The sequence below is a fragment of the Homarus americanus genome, unplaced genomic scaffold (assembly GCF_018991925.1).
Source record: "Homarus americanus isolate GMGI-L3 unplaced genomic scaffold, GMGI_Hamer_2.0 scaffold24260, whole genome shotgun sequence".
NCBI lineage: Eukaryota > Metazoa > Arthropoda > Malacostraca > Decapoda > Nephropidae > Homarus > Homarus americanus.
Genome location: NW_024721079.1, coordinates 1,201,574 through 1,227,196, shown reverse-complemented (window position 1 = coordinate 1,227,196; position 25,623 = coordinate 1,201,574). Strand labels below are relative to the sequence as shown.

General features: G+C 38.4%; 1 protein-coding gene across 2 annotated transcripts in view; it reads right to left on the bottom strand.

Moving 5' to 3' along the window:
• Nucleotides 1-25,623, bottom strand: part of LOC121861411 — a 38,451-nt gene that overhangs the window by 8,676 nt on the left and 4,152 nt on the right. Inside the window, exons 2-17 of one of the 2 annotated variants that reach the window (XM_042359102.1) lie at nucleotides 18,203-18,348; nucleotides 17,675-17,813; nucleotides 17,343-17,407; nucleotides 16,735-16,840; nucleotides 15,954-16,040; nucleotides 10,808-10,943; nucleotides 9,881-10,014; nucleotides 8,836-9,009; nucleotides 8,475-8,584; nucleotides 7,146-7,361; nucleotides 4,807-5,222; nucleotides 4,532-4,650; nucleotides 2,106-2,264; nucleotides 1,790-2,066; nucleotides 1,050-1,277; nucleotides 98-308 (exon numbers count right to left, since the gene is read on the bottom strand). In XM_042359102.1, coding sequence (XP_042215036.1) covers nucleotides 98-308; nucleotides 1,050-1,277; nucleotides 1,790-2,066; nucleotides 2,106-2,264; nucleotides 4,532-4,650; nucleotides 4,807-5,222; nucleotides 7,146-7,361; nucleotides 8,475-8,584; nucleotides 8,836-9,009; nucleotides 9,881-10,014; nucleotides 10,808-10,943; nucleotides 15,954-16,040; nucleotides 16,735-16,840; nucleotides 17,343-17,407; nucleotides 17,675-17,813; nucleotides 18,203-18,325 — 2,700 coding nt within the window. In that variant the 5' untranslated portion in view covers nucleotides 18,326-18,348. Of the gene's footprint in view, nucleotides 1-97; nucleotides 309-1,049; nucleotides 1,278-1,789; nucleotides 2,265-4,531; nucleotides 4,651-4,806; nucleotides 5,223-7,145; nucleotides 7,362-8,474; nucleotides 8,585-8,835; nucleotides 9,010-9,880; nucleotides 10,015-10,807; nucleotides 10,944-15,953; nucleotides 16,041-16,734; nucleotides 16,841-17,342; nucleotides 17,408-17,674; nucleotides 17,814-18,202; nucleotides 18,349-25,623 lie in introns of both variants that reach the window. The other variant, XM_042359101.1, reaches the window with a different exon arrangement.

Sequence of the window (25,623 nt, the reverse complement as noted above, 5' to 3'; positions counted from 1 at the left end):
CGAAAATGTTATTGTGGAAGTCGATATTGGCGAGAGCCTACTTAGTCATTAGTTTTAAGAAGTTAGAGAGAATTATATTATCTCAATGTAGACTTACCGAACGCAATAAACCGAAAACTTGTTCCTTCTTGTTCTTGACGGACTCGATATACGAGAGCAGGAGGTCAAGCATGGCATCCATAGTTTCATCACCCTGGATCTCCGTCCTCAGCAATTCGCTCACATTGTTTGTGATGAAGTCCAACAAGGGCTCCACCACACTCTCCAGCATCTCAATCCCAATTGTATTATTCTGCATTAGGAACTTCCTGAAATATATATAACAGGTTATGAAAAGGGTCTTGAGACTTGATAATTACTTAATTATTATTACCGAAGACTGACAAATACTATTACTGTTTATGTTAGTTTCGAAGATCATGTGAACCCAAGGAAAGAATGAGGATGAAAGTAAATAAGGTAATGAAAAATAGAGAAAATCAGAGAAAAGGTTGAATATATATGAAAGACATGCAGCTATTTTTGGTCTCATTCTATTTCAAATGTACAGTACTGTATTTTACTTTTATGGTCATCCTCGAACCCACTTAATGCAGTTCATAAAATTGAGAGTCTTATTTTTTCGATATACCGCTGAAATTGAACTACTGTATACTGTACTGTACCTTACCTGTATTATCTTGACTATTGACAAACTTTATCAATATTAAAAATTATTGGTTAACTTTTGACTTATCTTTTTTATGTCATCATCATCATTCGTTTACTGCCCCACTTCTGACACTCATCCTTAACATGCTACTTTTTTCATAATCATTAGAATGGGCAAAGATGTCTTGTTGTCCATCTCTTACCCTGTACAAAGAGTTCTATCTCTCGTAATTTTTATCATTGTTGGACTAATATACTGTACAGTACTGTATTATTAACTTTGTTACGCACTTAAAGACCTTCGTTGTTGTAGTAATAACAACTCACCCTGCTGATAAACTTTTACTGTATGAATATATCGTATTGACAGGTACATGACTAACGTTTATGTGATTTACCTTATCAATTCGAAGGCTTTTGATCTGTGAACAATTTCTGCGAAGCGAGAAAATGTTTCAAACTTGCCGCTCAATCCCATGTCGAACACCTCCTTGATATTCTGGCGGGTGGACAGAGGCAGGAAGTCAAGCTCCACCAAGTCCTCAGGCTGTGCCCCACTCATCAACCTCATGTGCACCTTCATCGACCACTTCTCCATTATTCTTGAAAAGAAGTTGGCTTCAGGACTGAAATTTATACATTAGGTTTATGTATATGAATCAGTAAACAGCCACAACGTAACGTTAAACTGGCTAGTGTTGCTAGGTGTTGAGAAGAAGGCAAAGTTATTACTATTGGTTGGGAAGTCCCTCACCACCCACAACAAAGTTAGAGTAATGATAATAATGTATTGTAATTTGGAAAAATTACTTATTCCTGGAACCTCTTTCAAAGTTTACATAGGTATATTTTAGAGATTGCAGCATCAAAAATACTAATAAAATTGGGATTACGTACAGTGAACCTCTGGTGTTACTGTACAACAAAAGCATTTACAGTCGTGGGTTTAATTCCCGGGCTGGATGTAAGAAGGAAGTTATCTAAAATGAACCTACAAAATATCAAAGGTTTTCTCCAGTTTCTTCTTGTACTCACATTAGACAAAGGTTGTAACAAAGAACAGCCCAACTGCCCAAATGGTCTAATAAACTGATTAGTGGAAATTTTGATTTTGAAATTAAACCTGAGATTGACTTGCCTGTTTGAATTGGGACTCCAATGAGATGATCTATAATCATTTAGTCCTCTAGGCATTCCATATCTTTCTGGTTCTTCATTATAATAATCGTCTTGTGGTGCTTCATTATAATAATAGTCTTGTGGTGCTTCATTATAATAATCGTCTTGTGGTGCTTCATTATAATAATCGTCTTGTGGTGCTTCATAATAATAATCGTGTTCACTACTTGTTTCATACTCATGTGATTCACTACCTCCTTCACTACTTGTTTCATACTCATGTGATTCACTACCTCCTTCACTACTTGTTTCATACTCATGTGATTCACTACCTCCTTCACTACTTGTTTCCTCATAATAGTTAGATGTATCACGCCGTGATCTTGACCTCGGCGATCGTTTAGTCCTAGATTCATCAGTGATCCATTCAGATCCCGGATCTTGCTCTCCTCTAGCAATTGTGTCATGTTCCATAGTTGCTCTCTTTCCGTCATCTGGAAATGGTTATTCTCAATAAACTTCAAATAAATCTACCCTTTGTAGCATGCTGGGGTGTGTAGAACCTCCATTAAAAACTATCCAATACAAATCTATGACAACACCCAACTGCAATACAATTGGTAACCTCGGTGCTGCAGACAGAAGAACATAAGAATGAAGGAAACTGCAGCAGACCTATTGGCCCATACTGGGCAGTCCCATTTACACCCAACCCCTATTGCTCGTACTGTATATCCATCCAACCTATGTTTAAAGTTATCCAGCGTATTCGAGTTAATGATCCACTACTCTTTCCAAACCAATGTTTACCTATTACTCGCCTAAATCTAAGTTTGTCTAATTTAAAACCATTGTTACGAGTTCGCTCCTGGTTGGATAGTTTGAGTACCCTTGTAATGTCACCTTTGTTCAGCCCTGACTTCCATTTACCGGTATACACCTCTATCATATCGCCCCTCACTCTACGTCTCTCGAGGGAGTGCAAATTAAGATGTTTTAACCTGTCTCTGTACTCATGGTTCCTAATGCCCAGGATTAGTCTTGTCATTCTCCTCTGAATTCTTTCTAGGGATTTTATATCCATTCAGTAATACAGTGACCAGAATTGAACTGCTTAATCCAAGTGAGGTCTCACAAGCGCAAGATATGGTTTTAGGATGACCTCGCTAGTCTTGTAACTAACACTCCTTTGTATGAATCCAAGTACTATACTTCATTAGCTTTGTTTCGAGGAAATACACATTGTTTACTTGGCTTAAGATTCCTACTTATCATACTCCTAAATCTTTCTCACATTCGGACTTCTCCATAACATCATTGTTCATCTGAGATCTGGTTTCTCTGTTTACATCTCCTGGACTAAAGTACTTTACATTTGTCTACATTGAATTTCATTTGCCATTTTTCAGACCATTCGAAAAATTTGTTTAGATCTTTCTGGAGTTTTGCGAAGTCCTCGTCAAAATTAACTACACGCCTTATTTTAGTGTCATCAGCAAATTTACTTGGGTTGCTGTCTACGCTGATATCTATGTCGTTTATTTATATAATATATAATAATGGTCCAAGTACTGAGCCTTGGGGTACTCCACTAGTGACATTACTCCAATTGGATTTAGTGCTGTTAATGCTCACTCGCTGTTTCATGTCCTGTAACCATGCACTAATCCATTTTAGAATATCTCCTCCAATGCCATGAGCCTCCACTTTTCTTATTAGTCTTTCGTGGGGGACTCTGTCGAAGGCTTTGCTAAGTCAAGATATACCACATCATAGTTGTGCCCCTCGTCCACTGATTTGAAAACAGCTGAAAAGAATGTTATTAGATTAGTTAGACATGAACGCCCGCATCTACTCGTTATATCACACAAAGAAAACTACAGTATAATTAGAAAAAATGTATGAGTAAAGTGGAAGAGACAAGAAGTAAGAAATGGAATAGTTTTTGTAGTCTTAAGAGTTGAGAGAAGATAATTGTAATAGATATACTGTATTGTACTTCACCATAGATGAGGGGAAGGGTAGATTATAGGTGAGACTGATAGGATGGGTAGATCATAGGTGAGGGGAAGGATAGGTCATAGGTGAGGGAAAATTAAGTAATAGGTGAGGACTGCAGGGTTTGAGATGAACTGGCATGAATCATTATGCTTCTGTTAAATATTCAGAAAATGCATTCTGGTCGGTATTCTCCAATTTTCATGTCTTTATAAAATTAGGTAATTTTGTGCATAATTTAACTTTGTTTCAGCATGTGAACCACTTACAGTACTAAATTTAGCTTGTGTTATTTTATAATACCACCTTGACCTCAAACTACCCTTGGAAATATTGACACTGTACGTTAATGCCGTTTAAAAAATTCAAACAAAACCTGTAACAAAGCATCAAAAAATAAGTGGAACAGATAAAGCATTACAAATATAAAAACAATAATGCCAGGAAATCATGAAAGGCACTGTACTGTATGATAACTTGGCCATAGCAGTGATAGCTTTATACTGTATAGGTGTACTGCGACTGTACTGTAGTTGTCATAATAATAATAATAATAATGATGAAAAAAAAATGTGGCCTTTTGGGAAGTAACAATACTCATACACATGCTATTTTTGTCATGGGTCTGATACAGTATAGTATTCACAATTTATATACGTAGTAAATGATTCAAATCTGAGCATTCTACTAGTTAACTTTATACAACTGGGAGGCCATTCTAGGTCATAGGTGAGAGGAAAGTGTAGGTGGAGAGTATAGTTACCTATTTTTGAGGGACAGAAGAGTTCGTCTGTGCCATCTGTACAGTCCTCGACGTCATCACACACCTTCTGACACTCCAACACCTGATTGTCCGCACATGTGAAATTACATTCCTCTTGGCTGTTAGAAGAGGAATTTTGACATTGTTTAGTCTTCTTGTTTTCCTATTTATTTTTCATTAAATATCTCATATGTGTATATAATTGTGTGTGTGAATACAGTATTAGCTTTGAATATTCCTTTTGTAACACACCACTGACAAGATATAGAACTTACTTAATAAATTCCTTAGCTTTCAAGAGGCCACCGCCATGTGCTGCCTGTCGTGAGGGCCTGCCATTGGCAGACATAGGAGGCCCCCTTTCTCTGTGTGGGTTAGGGCCTCTTTCACCAAATGGTTGCTGGCCATATCCATCCATTGGACCCATTATATCTTGTGGGGGTATTCCCATAAAAGCCATCCATATGTTACTGCACTCATTAAAATCATCACAAGTGTCCATTCTACCTGAGCACTTCATCAGGGCCATGGGTCCATAAAAAATGTGTAACATCATCATGAGGTGCTGTCTCGCCGAATTGAGCACGATTCTCCGTAGGACTCCATCCTGTTCCACTATCTGATCCATCAAGGTACCTACCAGACCCGCCACCAACATCACCTGTTTGTGGACTTCACCCTGGATATCGCCCTGTAAACATTAGCATTAATTATTCTTCCATTTATGGCATGGAGCTGTGAAATATATATACAGTGGTCCCTCGGTTAACGAACACAATTAGTTCCAGTAGGTCGTTCGTTAACCGAAAATTTCGTTAACCGAAACCATTGTTTCAATGGGATTTTGGGTAATTGGTTCCAACTCACCGAAAATTACATATAAACTAAAATTAAATGCATAAAGTACACTTACTTTAAGGCTCCTGGTTGATGATGATGATGATGGGAATTAGAATGGGAGTGGAGGAGAAGGGAGAAGAGAAGGCCATTTCACCCATAAAATTTTAGTTCACTTGGTGTAATTCAAGATTATTATCTTTAAATCAACAGTGCACTGCATTATATATTGTCAATATGTAAAATAAACTTCAGAATGACCAATAATTGTACTGTAAAAACATAAAAATATTTTATGTTCAAGAGAGTCTCAAGCAAGAAGCTTCCTCCACAGAGCAGGGACACACACTGACGCCATTTTGGGTGTGTTGAGTGGCTGTTTGGAGCTAATAACTAGTTCCCTGTACTTCAATTATGTTAAATAATTGTTAAAATGACTAAAAACTTTAATATAAGACTTGGAATATTATTGAATAGTACAACCTTCTTGATATTTACTCAAAGGCAAACACATATTGGGAAAAATTCGTAAGGAATTCGTTAACCGAAGTGAAGAATCTTATGGAAGGTAATTCGTTAACCGAAATTTCGTTAACCGAGGCGTTCGTTAACTGAGGGATCACTGTATGTGCCAGCCATAGTGATATGACATTGGATAAAGAATATACTTACAACAACTTTTCATATTAGTAATTGTGAAAGGAATGCTCGTAAGCACAGTAATTAACAATATAAAGTTGCAGAGGAAGTGATCAGTAGAGCAGTAAGGAACTCGCTTATAGTGATTTAAACACACACTAGTGATTGAGGTGAGACAGGTAATAAATATAATGTACTTTACTGTACCTGTATACGGTAAGAGAGAGGTAGTGACACAGCAGTAAGTGTAAGCTATGTTAGCACTGAATTTCAGTAACATTCCCAAGAGTTATGACTAACACACACACACACATTTTTTAAGTACAGTACAGTATAGTTATTGGTACTTTTTGAATGCTGTATGGCTTTTTAAGCAGAAAAGTTGATAAAAAGACAACACTTCAATAGTTTTGATAAATGATTATTGCAGATACTGTAATATTGGTGAGAGTATTAAAATAAGAACTATGGGAGGTGCAGCTATTTTAGTACTGTAATGGTACTGTCTCTAGAAAATGTGTTGTTTACATCATTTAACAAAGAATCACTTACAGCATACGCTCGTTTTTTAAATATCCAAATAAATCTTTGTATTTTGTGTCCACGTTAGTTGCTAGATGAGACTTATTTCTCATCATCCACAGAATTAAAAATATTATATATGAAGCGAAGATTCCTAATCACTTAATTACACAAGGCGACCCATGAAGAGAATTGAAAAAAAGAAAGAGTAAATAACAGACGTGATAATATGTTCAGGGTATTAAATATAAAAAACATGGTGATATTTGTTGAATAGCAACACTGTTGTTTGACAACCAAAAGCTAAACAATAAGATAAACTTCCTTGAATAACTCCCTCCTCATCAACAGGTCCACATCATGAGCTGCTGCCACCAAACCATCAAGTTACTCAGTCAAAAAATTTAGCTATTGTCCACATATTCTTTATCTCTTAATGAATATGAAATTACAAATACATTACAGGATGCTTCATATCTAAATGCAACTATCAAAGTCAAATCAATACAGAAGATTTGTCAAATTTACAAAATTCATGTCCAGAGACAGACCAACAGACATTTGGAAGACACAGGAGGAATTAAAGTCAAACAGTTTATCACTTCAAGAAACTTACATCTGTGGCAACCTCGTTCATGTCGATCACCAGGCTCTTAACAAGTGACCTGACCTCCATAACCAGTGAGTCGTTGCTGGCAGCCCAACTGGTGTCGGGACAGATGTTGAGTGCCTGTAACCTGGCGACGCGCTGGGTAGTCAAGGCATGCTCCTTTACCTTCAGGAACACATCCTCCATTGTGGCTGCCACTATCCCCCCTCGTCCTGACCCACCCTGACGACACAAGACAAATATTGAGGTCTCTCTCTCTCTCATATTTTTTATTATAAAAAATATTAGTACAGTAGAGGAGTAATATAGGTAATAATAGTAATTTTGAATATAATTAATAAAACAATCGGTAGCAGTTCAAAAAATGTCATTACTGTAATTTATTTGATTTATTAAAGATTTTTATTATCAAATCAATTTTTTTTTCTACACCGTATGCTTTGTCCTCAACCTTGGTGTGATATTCATTGATCATATACCTGCATTAATCAGAGTACAGTACTGCACCATTCTCATATCTAAGGGTTGACAACCATAGTTTTCCATTCAAAATGTTTTCAGGCTTTTTTTTTTCAAATCCTCTGAAATTTTCTATCTCTGGAGACCCAAAGTTTTTAATTTCATTCATCCATCCCAATCTTTACCTTCTTCTGGCCCTCCTACCCTCAACTTTGTCCATTAATATACAGCATCTGCTATTATCCCTCCATCCCTCCTATTTCTGTAAATTTCAAGTATTTCTCTTGATGTTTTTGTCAGTCTTAGCACTTTTACACATTTATTTTCCTGTACATGTAACTTATTTTTAACATTTGCCTTTAACACCACAGTTCAAAGATCTCTAACCTCTTTCTGGTGTCTGCTGAAAGTAGCCATGCTTCTGACCCATACATCAGTCCTGACCATATATAGCATTTCAGCTGCATCTTTTTCTCAAATAGAATGTAACGACCCTTTTATTGGGTCCTTTAGGTTATAAATTGCTGTTTTTGCTTGACCTATTCTTGTGTTAATTTTTTTGGGCACATATACAATCACAGTTAATATTACTATCAAACTAACACATACCGAAATAAGTAGATGTTTTTTATTTGTAAAATTACCCCTATGTGTCTAGCAATAGATTTCAAAACATTAAAGAGTAAGTTGTGTCTTACTGTCATATTTAAAAAAAGAGACTTTAATATATTTGAAGGTTTTACTTACATGCCTTTCAAGAAGTAGAAGTAAGGATTTGTTCAAGATGATACGTTTTTCTTTTCCTCAGGTTATACAGATCTTAAGATAGACATCGTCTAAAAGTTTTAAAAATGAGTAAAACAAGGATTAACTTACCTTGTATATGTAGCCAGGTGGCAGCTTCTTGTCGTTGATGAGGAGGAGGGCATCCCTACCCTCATTGGCCATGTCAGGGATCACCCGACACGTGCTCCCTTCCGTGTTGACTACACCACAAGAAGAAACATTACAGTAAAACTCACATAATGAAACAGTTGGATCAAAACATATTCATCCTATTATTATTTTAATTTCTATAAAAACCACGAGTCATGCATAACAAAGCTTTGAATATTTTTTTAATAAATGCTGTAAGCCATTGGTTTCAATCTGTCACTAGTCACTTTACTTTATTACATAACTATAACATAATCAGTGTAAAGTACTGTCAACATGCAAACACTGCAGACACACTTACACTGAGAACAAATGAGCTGAATTGGAGACATGAGAAGGTTATTTGTTATGTTCACATCATTAGTCATACTGAAGGGGTCGATCATCAGAGTGAGAATACCAAATGGTATATGACAAGGTAGTTTGGCTGGCCCTTTTAACAAGTTCATATCCACATCCAACATCTCGATGATATCTATTGGGAATGAATTGGGTATGATATGTTATGAATTTCCAACTGACATCTGCCTAGTACAGTCAAGAAAGATATAGAGAAATTAAAGAGATAATCCTGAATAAGAATAGTTTGATTGGGGATTACTCAACTTTAGGTCACAGCAAACCCTTACTTTTATGATGATATAATTTTACAAAGTGTTGCCCATCCACAAACACATCACAGTAGGCTTAAGGGAAGGTCGAGAGCTAAGGGTATATTGCAAGAATAACTGAAGATAAAACTAACCTATTGTTAAAGCAGAAGAATCCTCAATCTTAACTCCCTAAGGAGAACAGAGGTAATAACTAGGCTCAATAATGGCAGAGACGGCTGATAATAATCGTATAATGATATTAAAATGTTTGTTAAATTTTGTATCAATCCTCAAAGCTAATTTCAAATAACTGAAAGGAAACAAAGTTTGCACGGAGGAACAGATAGGGATGTGCCTCAACATATTCCTCGATGAAGCGAATAATAGTTAATAAGCAAAGAGTGAATAGGTGCTCTGGAGGAGTCAGTAGATATTAAAACAAAAACATTTTGAGCAGACAAGGTACGAGGTAGGGAGAGCCAAGAGGAGGATTATCAGTGATCACAAAGAAGGAAAAATTTAGGGTAAAAAGCTTATTAAAAATTTATATCAATGAGAGATTATAATCCAGTGAGTATTCAATACTCAAAAAAAGTTTTAATGAACTATATATTGCTTGCTAAGATAACAAATCCGAGAAACATACTGTACTGGTAAATACATGTAAGTACTACAGGTATTTTGATTACTGGGAGGATGTCATAAAGGGAAATGTACAATTGAAAATCATGAAAGAATCTTAAAAAAACTTACTCTTGGGTCCATTATTCTCGACGTCAACCAAGAGCAGCTCCCAGCCTGACAGAAGGTCACTTCTGAACATGCCTTCTTTTTCCCACAAGAATAAGTGCATCGCTGTGAACGCCTCTATCTTCTCGAATAATGTCCTAAGGGAAAAATATTTAATATCATGTTTATAGTATTAACTCGTGTGTAATAGCTAATAAAAACTGCTAATTGTACTGAAGAGAACCTAGTGTGATTAAAATCTTACTAAATGTTAGAATGTTAGGTGTATGACCAAGTATTTTATGAGTAACACAGTTAAGAAAATTGTAGTACGAAGTGGTAGTAGTGTGGGCATGGGGGAGTAAAACGACTATTTCTCCCTCCCCACATGCTATTGAAGAGGACCAAACTATCTTCTGCGCCCACAGGTGAAACTTTATTTTTAAAAAGCAGAGTTAGTTACTTGGCAAGTATCACCATGGCCACATAACGTTCCAGCATATCAATATTCTTCATTTCTCAGCTTGTGTCACTTAACTAAAATAATTAGCTACTGCCAGGCCCAAGATGCTGTCACGTCTAATGTTTGAAGAAAGTAAAAGTGACACCAATTATGCTCGAAATATTTATTGCGAATCATTTGCATTATATGGAAAAATAGAGTCCATTGAAATATGATGAGAAGAAAATTTTCAAAGCATTCACTGTAACTTGCATTAAGCCAAAAAACAAACAAATCTTTTACATTTTATTATCTATCAAAGTTTTCAAAACTCGTTCACTGTCTAAAATAAACATCCAGATATATATATATATATATATATATATATATATATATATATATATATATATATATATATATATATATATATATATATATATATATATATATATATATATATATATATATATATATATATATAATTCTTCCCTACCCTCCTCCTGACTCACATCTCATCATCGGCCAATATCTCGTATGCCTTCGGAAAGGGTGGGATGTAAGAGACGAAGGCTACAACTTCAGGAACGTTCAGGGCACTCGTTTTAGGTAGATCGTATACACCATTCCTGATGCTTACTTGCACACCTGCAAAATCAAAACAAAATTAGAATATATTAATATACAGTAGACTACCAGTACTGTATTTTTTATACCTGTACCCATTCATTTCCTGATCAATGCTCACAAAAGTAAGCTGGCTAGTTAATGTAAACTGTCTCCTGTCTGTGTGTCAGTATACTCTACCTGTCGCCTGTCTGTGTGTGTCAGTATACCTGTATCCTGTCTGTGTACGTGTCAGTATACCTGTATCCTGTCTGTGTGTGTCAGTATACCTGTATCCTGTCTGTGTGTGTCAGTATACCTGTCTTCTGTCCTCTGTGTGTGTCAGTATACCTGTATCCTGTCTCTGTGTGTCAGTATACCTGTCTTCTGTCCTCTGTGTGTGTCAGGCATACTGTCGCCTGTCTGTGTGTCAGCATACCTGTCTCCTGTCTGTGTGTGTCAGCATACCTGTCGCCTGTCTGTGTCAGTATACCTGTATCCTGTCCTCTGTGTGTGTCAGCATACCTGTAGCCTGTCTCTGTGTGTCAGTATACCTGTCTTCTGTCCTCTGTGTGTGTCAGTATACCTGTCGCCTGTCTGTGTGTCAGCATACCTGTCTCCTGTCTGTGTGTGTCAGTATACCTGTCTCCTGTCTGTGTGTGTCAGCATACCTGTCGCCTGTCTGTGTGTGTCAGTATACCTGTATCCTGTCTGTGTACGTGTCAGTATACCTATCCTGTCTCTGTGTGTCAGTATACCCATCCTGTCTGTGTGTCAGTATACCTGTCTCCTCTCTGTGTGTGTCAGCATACCTGTCCCTGTCTGTGTGTCAGTATACCTGTCTTCTGTCCCCTGTGTGTGTCATACCTGTCGCCTGTCTGTGTGTGTCAGTATACCTGTCTCTGTCCTCTGTGTGTGTCAGCATACCTGTCTCCTGTCTGTGTGTGTCAGTATACTGTCTTCTGTCTCTGTGTGTGTCAGTATACCCGTCGCCTGTCTGTGTGTGCTGTATACCTGTCGCCTGTCTGTGTGTGTCAGTATACCTGTATCCTGTCTGTGTACGTGTCAGTATACCTGTATCCTGTCTCTGTGTGTGTCAGTATACCTGTATCCTGTCTGTGTGTGTCAGTATACCTGTATCCTGTCTCTGTGTGTCAGTATACCTGTCTTCTGTCCTCTGTGTGTGTGTCAGTATACCTGTCTCCTGTCTGTGTGTGTCAGTATACCTGTCTCCTGTCTGTGTGTGTCAGCATACCTGTATCCTGTCTCTGTGTGTCAGTATACCTGTCTTCTGTCCTCTGTGTGTGTCAGTATACCTGTCGCCTGTCTGTGTGTGTGTCAGTATGCCTGTATCCTGTCTATGTGTCAGTATACCTGTATCCTGTCTATGTGTCAGTATACCTGTATCCTGTCTATGTGTCAGTATACCTGTATCCTGTCTATGTGTCAGTATACCTGTCTCCTGTCTGTGTGAACAAATATAACATCTACTACGAAACAACCTTGTAAAGGATTGCCAACGGCTTTATGCCGGGGAGCTCCTGCTTAACACAATTGCTCAAAGTATTGGATATTTGGACCCATATTCCGGAACAGGGTGGTAAAATATTGACAATATATACCTAGATTTTGCTAAAGCTTTCGACAGTGTACCCCACGAAAGGCTGAAAATCAAACTGGAAGGGTACGGAATTCGGGGAAATGTCATAGCATGGATAGAAGACTTCCTACATGACCGCAAGCAGTGTGTGGTGATTAGTGTCACGAAATCATCATCTGTACCTGTCACAAGTGGGGTACCACAGGGCAGTGTATTGGGCCCGCTGTTGTTTGTTTGTTTCATAAATAACACGCCTGACGTTGTACACTCCTCCATACAAATGTTTGCTGACGACGGCAAGTTATTTCGGGAAATCAAGAACCAAGCAGACTGTGAAGAGCTGCAGAAGGATCTCTGTGAGCTCCAAGAATGGTCGAAGAAATGGCTGCTGAGATTCAATGTCACGAAGTGTAAGAGGATGCACCTGGGGCGTACCAACGGTAAGGAGGCGTATCATACGTCCCAACGGGATGAAGAAACTGCACTATTTGAGACAATGTGAGAAGGACCTTGGTGTGTATGTTGACAATGAGCTGAAGTTCTCGGGCCATTGTGAGAAGAAGGTAAATCAGGCAAATAAATTATTGGGTCTTATAAGAAAGAAGGTCGTTTAGATATCTAGAAGGTCAGTCCCTCGTAACGATCTTCAGGAGTGAAGTGCTTCCCCATCTGGAGTACTGTCACCCCGTCTGGTCCCCAAGATATGCGAGGGACTGTCAGTTGGTTGAAAATGTTCAAAGGAGGGCCACCAGACTGATGCCTGCACCTCGGTACCTCAACTACCCTGAGGGATTGGAGCGCCTGAACGTGCCTAGCTTAAACTGCAATGGGCGACCTAATTGAGGTGTATAAGCATCTCAGGGTGCACTACTCGGTCGAGTGTCCTTACTTGGAGCTGGCGGACGCTCGCCCCACAAGGGGTCACAGCTCAAGATTGAATAAGCCGCAGGTCCAGAAAACTGTGAGGGCAAACTTTTTCGGGGTGAGAGTTGTGAACTCTTGGAACAATCTACCAGAGAGTGTTGTGACGGCACCGAGTGTGAGCTCTTTCAGGACCAGACTTGACCAACACTGGAGCAGGTTCAGGTACATTCAGGAGCCGGTGCATGCCCAGTACTTGCCAACAGTGCGTAACAGAGACGTGACCGATCGCCCAAGTGGCTAATGAGCCGATCAGTGGCGAAGAGGATAAAAAATAAAAATAATAATGATTCATAGAACTTGGTAATTTAACTAACAAAAGTCCACCACCTAATATGTTAAGACGTATTTAAGTTCTAACATCTGACAAACAAGCCAACTTTAGAATACTGTAGTTAAAGTATACTGCAATGTGCTGAACCTGCAGAACAGATAACGTGGTACTCAAGAGATCTTGGGATAAAACAAGGTCAAGTAGAGCTACAGTGCCACGTAACACTCTATACCAGCCATAATTTATCAAAGGCGAGTTTCAGCACCTGTAAAATATATACTTACTGATTGAAAGAAAAATATTGGAAAATTTATACATAGTACTATCTGTTCCTACACTATGCACACATATCAATCAATCATTCAGATTATATATATATATATATATATATATATATATATATATATATATATATATATATATATATATATATATATATATATATATATATATTGCATAGTGGAGTGGTAATGATGCTTTCTACTTCTATACCAGATTTCAACAATTTCATCAACGTTTTATAAAATGATTCAGTGAGAATGTTGTCTTCATCATATATTGACACTGATTTTCATAAATATACATCTAAACTGTACGTTCTTTTTACGTATTTAGCGCCCTTGTTACTCTGAAATTTGGGCGCCAATATGCATTCTGCTGCTCTGCACTCGTCTGCAGTCCACTGACTCAACACTACAGTCAAGTGACCTCAGACCTGTCTGATACATTCGGTGAATGGGTACGATGACAGCGCTGCTGCAAAAAACGTGTTTGATGTAATCATAATGCAGTGTAAGGAAATAATTAGTTTTGTTAATCATTTTAAAAGATCAGAATCACAGTGAAATCTAACACGGCCTGAAAATTGGTGGATGAGTGTGACAGACTTGGCCGCTCGAGCCTGAAATATAATCGTGAACAACTTCATATTTCAGTGATTCTGAACTTTTAAAATGTTAGTTTTTGCATAATGTAGTTTCACTGTTACGTAATTTGTCTTAGTATGCCTTATCGTAAGTAAAAATAAATATATATTAAATGCGTCCTCCGAAAGCGTCAATTTTCTACCAGAGTTTAACAGCTAATTCATGTATAAGATTTCTGATAAACTTCCTACGTGTTCCTGTTTGAAATAATGAATGTCTGTATCTACATATAATTTAGCTAAATATCTTTCTCGTCAGAAACGGTTATCCTAACGATTATGAATAAACTAATTTAGAAATGCATCATTACTTCAGGACGAAATCGAACAGCTTTGCAACAACCAATCAACTGCAACTCTTGAGGGAAACAACGCACTATAATCACTTTGCTACATCAAGGAGCCGCCGCAGGGAGTTGATTTACAAATAATTCCCAGCTGGACCCCAGAGTATTCACGCCATCAACTTCAATGGTAAATGTTATTTTTAGTCCTCTAATATTCTAGTGACTCAAAAGTATATAATTTCCTATGTATTTTGCTGTTTTGAATGAATTTGAGCCTCAAAACTCGCGAATCAAATTTTTTTTAGTTATGACCTCCCCTTCCCCCAACAAAAATGGGAACCTCGTGGGAACCGGGGTGTTGGGTGGGGGGAAACTCAAAAACGAGTGATTTGCACCAGTTTTGAAGGTCAAATTTATTCAAAACAGCAAAACACATAGGAAAAACATATTTTTCCTAACCAAAATATGCATCCTAACCTAACCTAGATTTCACGTATGTTACCAGATTTATCGTAAATGATTATAGGACTAAAGTTAACAAATACCACTTCAACTCACAAACTGGACCACATAAACACAATAAACTTTATTATCAATCATGTGTTAACTAAGCTGTGCGTTAAATTTTTTCAAGGGTCATTACTTACTACCATTTAATAAAATCTACAATATAGTTTATAAACTTTAATTAGCATGTTCGAAAGTACCTACGGTGACATTTTCTATATAATAAAAATTAGATCGTGTTTTTTAACTTAAAATTATATCTCTAAATTGAAATGAAAGTCTTTAAATTACTTCAAAGATCGATTCTAACTACTGTAGACTATAAAAAGGTAATCTACTGAAACTGCAATCCTATTACATTATTTTTTTATTTATTTAAGGGGTGTTGTTATTGTTTCTAATTTCTTTGTTATTTGTATCATTATTATCATTATCTTTTGTTATTCTATTATAATTATTATTGTGATATTATTTATACAATTATTATTATTATCGATAACATGATGCTCTTTTATCGTCATCACAGTACATTACTTACCCCTGGCTGTGACAGACCCCCCGGCCGTGAGTGACAGTTCGGGTTCTTCGCTGGTTATTACCTGTAGCTGCCAACTCAAGTCCACCTCTGTAAAAACGTAAGTGTAAATCGTGATAAGAGTTAAGTATAGTACACAGTATTTACTAACACCATGTAGGTTGTTGTAGTCTACACACTTTTCTTCAAATACAGTAAATGTACCGTATTTTTTAGGTGCCTTCAAAACAGCTGCAGGGAAGAAATAAACATAATAATACCCTAGTGTGATTAAGTGTTGAAAAGGAATGGATTCTCTTCGTGAAACAGATGTGCCTTGTTTTTATTGCTATGGCTGCAAAAATTATATAAAAAATGCATTTGACTATATTTAAAACGTTAAAGTTAGGTTTGGTTAAAGTTAAGTTAGATTAGGTCAGGTTAGGTTAAATTTAAGTTAGGTTAGGTAAGATCAGGTAAGGTTAAAATTGTTAGGTTAAGTTAGGGTATGAAATAATAACCCTTAAACACACGCTTGTCTTATTTTAGTTGGTGACTTTAATGTATAAAATGGATTTTTACCCTTGTGTGTGTGTGTGTGTGTGTGTGTGTGTGTGTGTGTGTGTCAGTGTGTTTGTGTGTGAATGTAGAATACGTGTACTGTAATAATTAACGGTTTTATTGAGACTTGCAGCTTAGGGCTGAAAATAAATTCTGTACACTTTATGAGATATTGCGGAGTGGGTCATTTATTATAAGTTTTAATCATATTATTGTAAAGTATTGTATTGTTCAGTAGACTCACCCCCAAGGCACTCTTCCTCTTGACTGACACATTTATAGTCGGCTACAGGTGCGGCATCTGATTCCCCGACCCAGACTGCTACACAGACGAAATATTGTCCACAGTTCTGAAAGGAAATACCTGTATTTGTGTTCACTAAAAAAATTTTACGTTTAATTTTGAGTTTACTTGAACAAAGTGGATATATATATATATATATATATATATATATATATATATATATATATATATATATATATATAATTTTTTTTTGGGAGGGAGAATCACGTGAAGATTAGGCGCCCCAGCTTATTTCTCTTTATTAAACATGGTAACCAAGGTCTACATTGGATCCTATATAGACTTTGATCCTATCGTTAACCTAGCCTAATCTACCTTGACGTAACCTAACATATGCACCCCAGCAAGTGGTAGGGCGTTTAATCATAAAGTGAAATAAGCTGGGGTGTCTAATGTTCACGCCATTCTTTTTTTTAATGATTTACTGGATCCCGTGACTTTGTTTCCTCTGCAGTCGTGTTCTATGTTGTAAATAAAAAAGTTTTGAGAGAACTGACATGTGATATAGATACACATTACTTAATACAAAGAGAAAATAGTAAACTAACCGAAATTGGGTCGACGTTTGCAGTTGAGAAGTCCTGGTCCGGAAACTTTCCACCCATATTCGGATCTGTGAGTAAACCAGAAACAACTCTGCTGCTGTATACTATTGTGATACCCCACCTAAGCTACCTACAAACTGTCGACGGGTTATAAGGAGTCACTGTCTTCTCATTTAAACGATAATTAACCTCCCTCAATTATGATATTTCCATTTGAACTAATTGAACACTAACATAGTCTTTCGTTATGAACATCTAACATAAAGTACATATATACTGCTCTATGTTATTCTATTGGTCTCTACACAAGGTGTTAAACGTGTAAATGGTCTAACCGCCTGTGATGGTGAAGTCGTCAATCACTTCGACGCTTTCCAGCACCGACTGTGTCAGGGTGGAAGTGGACTGAGATGTTAACAGTTTCAAGTAGATCATCTCATATGTTGAACCTGTATTTTCGAAGGTCACCATTTTCTGCAAACACAGTATTGGGTTGTTATATGTTCGCCTTCACACACTACATAACTTTCCTCACTATAATATAACGTTATACAGACATTACCTTAGCACAAATTACTGCAGCTGTAATTTATTTTCTTTTTAATTAATATATTCAATACGTTCAAGTTTCTTCATTCTTTTATCGTTCATGTCACAGTTACTGCTGCTGATAAACATATTCCTACATTAGATGTGCAGAATACAGTAACGATATTTCCTATATATTTAGAATGTTTAAATTGTAACATACACATACTGCCCACTAACATCTACACACACACACATACAGTATACAGTATATATTCACATGCACTCATGACGACAGCAAAAGGTCAGCTTTCTGCACACACACACACACTTACGTCAGTATCACCCCAGATAAAGTCCTTAATGATGTCGGCAGCGAGGGTGGTCCTAACAAGCAGCAGCAACAGAGACGTGGCGGCCGCACGAGGGGCGCCGCCCTTCATACTCATCACCACCATTCTCACACCACGCACAACACAGCCTGGGTCGAATAGATAATGATTAGAATAAGTACTATATTCCTACGATGTAGCCAGTGTGTGTGTGACCAGCCGCTGTAATATTTACCATGATATAAGAACTAACACACGGGTGCCCAAAAATAATGGGAGACCCACTTATGATAACCCTTTGGTGTCAGAGTTCATGATGTGATCAATATTAGATCGATCTAGATGACAGAACACAAAATTACTGTCTCTACTGAGGACGCTTGTACTGTACAGGGATAATGGTAACGACACTGGTGTGAAATATGGTTACCTGGCCATTAATGATTATCTACCCTTGTCTACCTTCCTTTATCTCTGCATTGACCGGTCAAATGGGTCCCATCCTTGATAATATCCGAAACAAACCATCTGAATTTGGGTCCAGTTCTAATGGGTTCTGGTCCTAATGGTTTGGTTAGGTTAGGGCCTAGTTGGACTTGGGACCCCCCATTTGAACTGCAACTAAACATTTTCTTCACCCTGAAGTCTCATTTTACCCCGCCGTCACACACACACACACCAAATTAACGAGTAAACATACAGATAATTAACATCCCCCACACATGGTTGACATATATTCCTAAGATCAATAACAAAATTAAGTCCTGATTCAATCAATACTGTCGATATTCAACTTTATATGAGAATGTGAAACAACCATTCAATTTGAGAGTTGACATTTGAATATACATGGCATTTGAATTATTAAGAAATAGTAGAAAGAAAAACTTTTTAATGTGCTGATATTTGAGACGCGTCTTCGTGGTAGTGTGGTCAATCAGTCGATAGGTAGCGTAGCGACCACCATAACAGTGCATCTACCATACCACCTGCTCTCTCTCTCTCTCTCCTTTTACTCAATTCAGTGTAAGTATCGTATACGCAAATCTATTGATAAACAGCAATACTCTAAAGAAAATGCAAATTTAAGATCCAATTATTAAAAAAAAAGTCTTTCAGGTATTATTAGAATACTGTTTAAAACTACACTATAATTTGTTGTTTTTCATTTCATTGTTTTCACTGAGACGAATACAGGACAATACTGAACTAGGTAAGGAGATTGATGCCCACATTACTAGACTAAACTGTGCATTAACTGTGTACAACGTAGTGTAGTTAATTAGGTTAGGCTACGCTATGTTTTGTTAGTGTGTAGATAAGGTTAGTTTAGTGTTTAGGTTTTCATTAGTTTATATTAGATTAAGTTAGAATTGTTTTTTGCAAGGTTGGTATACAGTAGTTTCACTTAGCTTTGGTGCATTAGTTTTCTTGGGTTAGGTTAGGGAAAATTTGGTTTGGTTACTTGAATTGTTTAAGTAAAATTGGATTTTGTTTCATGAAATTAGGTTTGGTTTGGTTAGGTTAGAAATTTTCTTTGTTAAGTTAGGTTAGATTAAATTTTCCTTTAAGTTAGGTTATAGTAAGTTTTGCTTTGTTAGGTTAGGTTACATTCGGTTAGGTTAGGTTAGGTCAGATTAGATTTGTCTTCGTTATATTTGGTTTCTCTGTATTAGGGTTAGGTTAGGTTAGGTTAGGTTAGGTTAGGTTAGGTTAGATTAGATTATATTTGGTTTCTCTGTGTTAGGGTTAGGTTAGGTTAGGTTAGGTTAGGTTAGGTTAGGTTATATTTGGTTAGGTTATATTTGGTATCGCTGTGTTTCAGTTTGTTAGATTAAGTTTACATTACCGTCCACTTGGGGATACTCGAGCAGGTAGGAAAATCCACCCCAAGTGACTTATGCATTGAAAACTGGTAGTAAAGGTTTTATTTTACCAGTCTTTATGACCCAAAGCCTTACCTGTGTGTGTGTGTGTGTGTGTGTGTGTGTGTGTGTGTGTGCGCGTGTGTGTATATCTGTGTGTAAATATGAATGTTCTTGAATACGCGTGTGTGTATCCAACTCTTTTTACGACTACATCTAATTGTACCTGGCTACCATGCAAGCACTATCCGACATGTGTGGGGGCGGGGCAGTTGTTCTTTAGACCTTTGGAGTGAGGTAGGCTGATGTGTCATCGTTCAAGTATGCTGTTACTAACAACACAAGTAAACATGGCTGGTATATTTTAATCTACCCAGTGAGGGGGGGGTGTATGCAGACAAAGACACACACACACACACGCACACACACACGCACACACACACACACACGCACACACAAACACACACACACACGCTGGCAATGATTTGTATTGGTTAAAGTTTTCACCTTCCCCAACTGTCTTTAACTGCTCCAACAACCAAGTTAATGTTTCCGTGCAAGGCGTCATAACCTTTAATATTAACCAATATATTCTCTTATAAATGACTCAAGGCGAATATCAATCAGATCATTATGTGAGTGTAAGAGATAGGAGCTATTCACAATCCTTAATAAAACTTAACCATATGTACTGAGCGTTATCCAGTAAGGCTATATTTAAATAATGATCATTGTAACGGTAAGTCAATGGTTGAAATTACAGGTCAAGAGCAAAGATCTCAAAAGTAAATTACACAACCGGTTTTGAAATCACAGCAGGATAGGTTATGGCTCGCTGAGAGAGAAATCACTCACTCAAAGATATAAAAATGAGGTGTGTAAGTTAAATATGACTCATCAGTAACTAAGAGATATAAGAACTTTAACTACCCGAGTGTTGTTAAGGCGCAATAACATTAACACGTGAAATAGCATCAAAACTTACGAACCAAATTCTCCCTTTACAATAGTTTCGTTTTGTAACATACATATCCTTTGAGCGTTTGGCTGCATAGGCTAGAATGGCGCTCGGAAATAAATAGGGTGTGTGAGGGGGGCAGGGCGGGGCGGACATAGTGAAGATAAGGTGTTAGAGCTAGTTGACAGATAAAGCCTTCACCTTCAATAACTAAATAGCCCTGTTCTCGATACTTGTCACTGAGTCTTTATGTTTCAAGTTATGCCTCCTCCTCACGTCACATTATATCTCCTCACGTCACAGTATACCTTCTCACGTCACAGTATACCTCCTCACGTCACAGAATACCTCCTCACGTCACAGAATACCTCCTCACGTCACAGAATACCTCCTCACGTCACAGAATACCTCCTCACGTCACAGAATACCTCCTCACGTCACAGTATACCTCCTCACGTCACAGAATACCTCCTCACGTCACAGAATACCTCCTCACGTCACAGTATACCTCCTCACGTCACAGTATACCTCCTCATCGTCACAGTATACCTCCTCACGTCACAGTATATACCTCCTCACGTCACAGAATGCCTCCTCACGTCACAGTATACCTCCTCACGTCACAGAATACCTCACGTCAATACCTCCTCGTCACATAATACCTCCTCACGTCACAGAATACCTCCTCACGTCACATCCTACGTACCTCCTCACGTCACAGTATATCTCCTCACGTCACAGAATACCTCCTCATCGTCACAGTATACCTCCTCACGTCACAGTATACCTCCTCACGTCACAGTATACCTCATCGTCACAGTATACCTCACGTCACAGTATACCTCCTCACGTCACAGTATACCTCCTCATCGTCACAGTATACCTCCTCACGTCACAGTATACCTCACGTCACATAGTATATCTCGTTCTTGCATCATTAACTATTTCAGTTGAGCGTAAAATGCTATCGATAGCTATTTTATTGACTTCAATATAGCGACTGTGTTTATTTAGTTCATCCTAGCGACCATGTTTACTTCATCCTAGCGACCATGTTTACTTCATCCTAGCGACTATGTTTACTTCATCCTAGCGACCATGTTTACTTCATTCCCAGCAACGGACGGTCGTAATGCCAGAGTACACACGACACGCCATAACGGCCTCAGGTGTTCACGTTGTGTACTGGGTCAGTAAATTATTCAGTCCTCGGTAGCTGTGGCCACGACCCTAAAGACTGTTAATTAAGGTCATTAATGTTGGTAAACCTTCTTTGGGCGCTGTTTGTCGGGCCTCGCTCTAAGAGAAATTTGTCTCAGCCAACTACTAGCTGCTTAACCGTACAGCGAACGTCCATAGCATCAATCAACACAAGTAATGCAACAGTTTGTTTATATTTCAGGTAGGAAATGCCTTAAAATTCCCTTGCAAAATAAGCTGAAGCTCTTCACCGCCTCTGAACTTGTCGAGAAATTATTTATATACCATAAATGTAAAGCTGTAAATCGCAGGCGAGTCAGCGTTCACATTTACTCATAAATTCCAGAGGACTGAGCCCCACCTCCCCCACCCCCCTCCCTGTGGTGGAATATTGTTTATTGTGTTGATTTATGAAAGATTTACACTGCATGTTGTCAAGGTTTGTGTTGTGGTGTGATGTGGTTTCATGGTGATTTTTTTATTATCTGAAATTCTCGGGTTATACTTGACAACACACGAAATGAGTCTTGAGCTTGCCTAATTTCTTTTTATCCCCCCTTGACCATCCCCCCCTCTCGACCACCTCTCTCTCTCGACCACCTCCCCCTCGACTACCTTCCTCTCGACCACCTCCCCCTCGACTACCTCCCTCTCGACCACCTCTTCCCCTCTCGACCACCATCTCCCCCCTCGACCACCACCTTCCCCTCTCGACCACCACCTCGACCACCACCTCTCCCTCGACCACCACCTCTCCCTCGACCACCATCTCCCCCTCGACCACCACTTCCCTACTCGACACCACCTCGACCACCATCTCCCCCACTCGACCACCACCTCCCCTCTCGACCACCACCACATCCCTCTCCCTCTCGACCACCACCTCTCCCTCGACCACCTCGACCACCTTCCCTCCCACCACCTCTCCTCGACCACCATCTTCGACCACCACCTCCCCTACTCGACCACCCCTCGACCTCCTCTCTCCCTACTCGGCCACCACCTGACCACCTCCCTCTCTCCCTCTTTCGACCACCACCTCTCCCTCGACCACCATCTCCCCACTCGACCACCACCTCCCCTACTCCCTCGACCACCACCTCCCCTACTCGACCACCACCTTTCCCTCGACCACCACCTCTCCCTCGACCACCATCTCCCCCACTCGACCACCACTTCCCCTACTCGACCACCACCTCTCCCTCGACATGGTCAATATGGTGTTTGTGTGAGTTCTTGGGTTTTATTGCACTAGCTACCTAGGTTAACAAGCGGCAGACACGCAGTAATGGTTTCGACAATAGAAATTTCCGGCGCGTTACAAAATAACCTTATGTGATGTGTTGGTCTTTGTATATGTCAATAAAACTATATTTAGCTCATCAGTGGTAACCATCCGACGATATTGTGAGAGAAAATTACACTATTCTGAAGTCTCGCGCGTCGTTCAGTCCTAATGCTGGTTAATACTGAACTAACTTGTTCTCTAAAAGCCTCGTTATTAAGCTCAGGGATGTACACACACACACACACACACACACACACACACACACACAGACACATCAGCACAAGCTTTTATCTACCCACCTAACGTTAACTTATCTATATTTACTTCAAATATTTACTCGTTTAATTTATCTTGTTCTGATTTTTACATCCATCAATCAGCAGTACAGTATAAGATTTCTATTGATGGGGGGCCATTAGCAGCGGCGGCGTTAGGCTAGAAGAAACGCGCTTAGATCAATTACGTCTCTTGAACCGACACGCAAGGTAACATTCCTAATAGCCTACCTAGCCTCGTGTGGGACGCCGTTGTTAATAATTGAGTACAAGATGCGTATCGGTCTCCCGGGTAACAAGAGCAAACATTTACTGTCCAGGCGGCCGAGTTCACCGCAGCGTCTAAGTGTTTCGTTTTGGATATTTATTTGTAGATAACCCATTGGCCTCTACAGTGTGTGTACAATCAGAGTGTCTGCACATTCCGGGCATAGTGGGGAAATTATAAGATAAACGTTTAAGTATTAATATCATCAAACAACACTCACATGTCTGTATAGATGTAATGTTTGGGGCGACTCGTTTGTATAGTATATTGAGTGGAATATTCTTAACATTATTTTTTTTTTTAATATTCCCCATTAAATGACACTGATTTTGTTTTATTTAATTTAAAAAGCAACACAAGGTATTATCACCACTTTTGTTTTCGTTTTTGACTCATTGAGTATGATGACAAGCGAAGTCGAGGGGTTAAGATATCATAATGTAGCTTCTAGTGGCATAGATATCTCACTCAAGAAGCTAAGATATCTTACAGTACGGGATGACACTCGTTCTGTTGGCTTTACATCAGCGGCACTACGAAAAAAATCTTATCTCGATATTAACAAAGTTTGACATTAGCGTGAATATCCTCAGAATATCCTACGTTACTTTCTACCTAATGAGAGATGCAAGGATGTCTCTAAATGTAGTTAAGAGATTAATGGTACTCCTCGCAATATTTTGGTCACTATATGTCGTATCTTTAGTCAGTCGGATACTTCCCCTTTGGTTTGGCTCTTGGCTGCGAATAGAAGTAAAGAAAACCTTGAAATACGCTTGTGTGTGAATGATTGACGTGTTGTGTCGAAGGACTAAGTTATATCTAGCTGGTATCACCCTGACGACTACCAAACAAACAGGGTGATAAGTTGATCCTTTTAATATACACTACAACAATATATTCTTGGCACACACACACACACACACACACACACACACACACACACACACACACACACACACACACACACACACACACACACACACACACACACACACAGTAATACCATGTACGCTTAAACACTTATATCTGCACGCGTATACATATATTTGTATTCCTAATATTGTAAGTCGTTTGTTTTTACAGTGTGTGTTTTGTGTTTGTATGTGTGTGTGTGTGTGTTTCCTAGGATTAAAACACGAAAAATAGAAATATCAAATGCAATAAACGGGAAGAGATATACACAAACACGCATTAGAAACATATAGAAAGACAGACAGGCTAACTTTCCTCTGAGTTAACACAATCACACATACAGCCACCTCACCAATCAGACGTATGCTACTTCTACTACTTCGTGTTGTCATGATTCGTGTGCTTCTTCACTCTCTACCTGTCTACCTGTTAGTCAACCTACAGCTTGAGGCACTCCACCACTGTATACAAGCGAATGCTCTCGCGAAACTCTACGGGTCTACCCACCCACGTTTCATTACCTCACGTTTAGGAAACATAACATTGGAATTAAATTAATGAATGGAATATAATGAAAAAGACCATGATATTATAAGCAAAGATGATATTATTATTATTATTATTATTATTATTATTATTATTATTATTATTATTA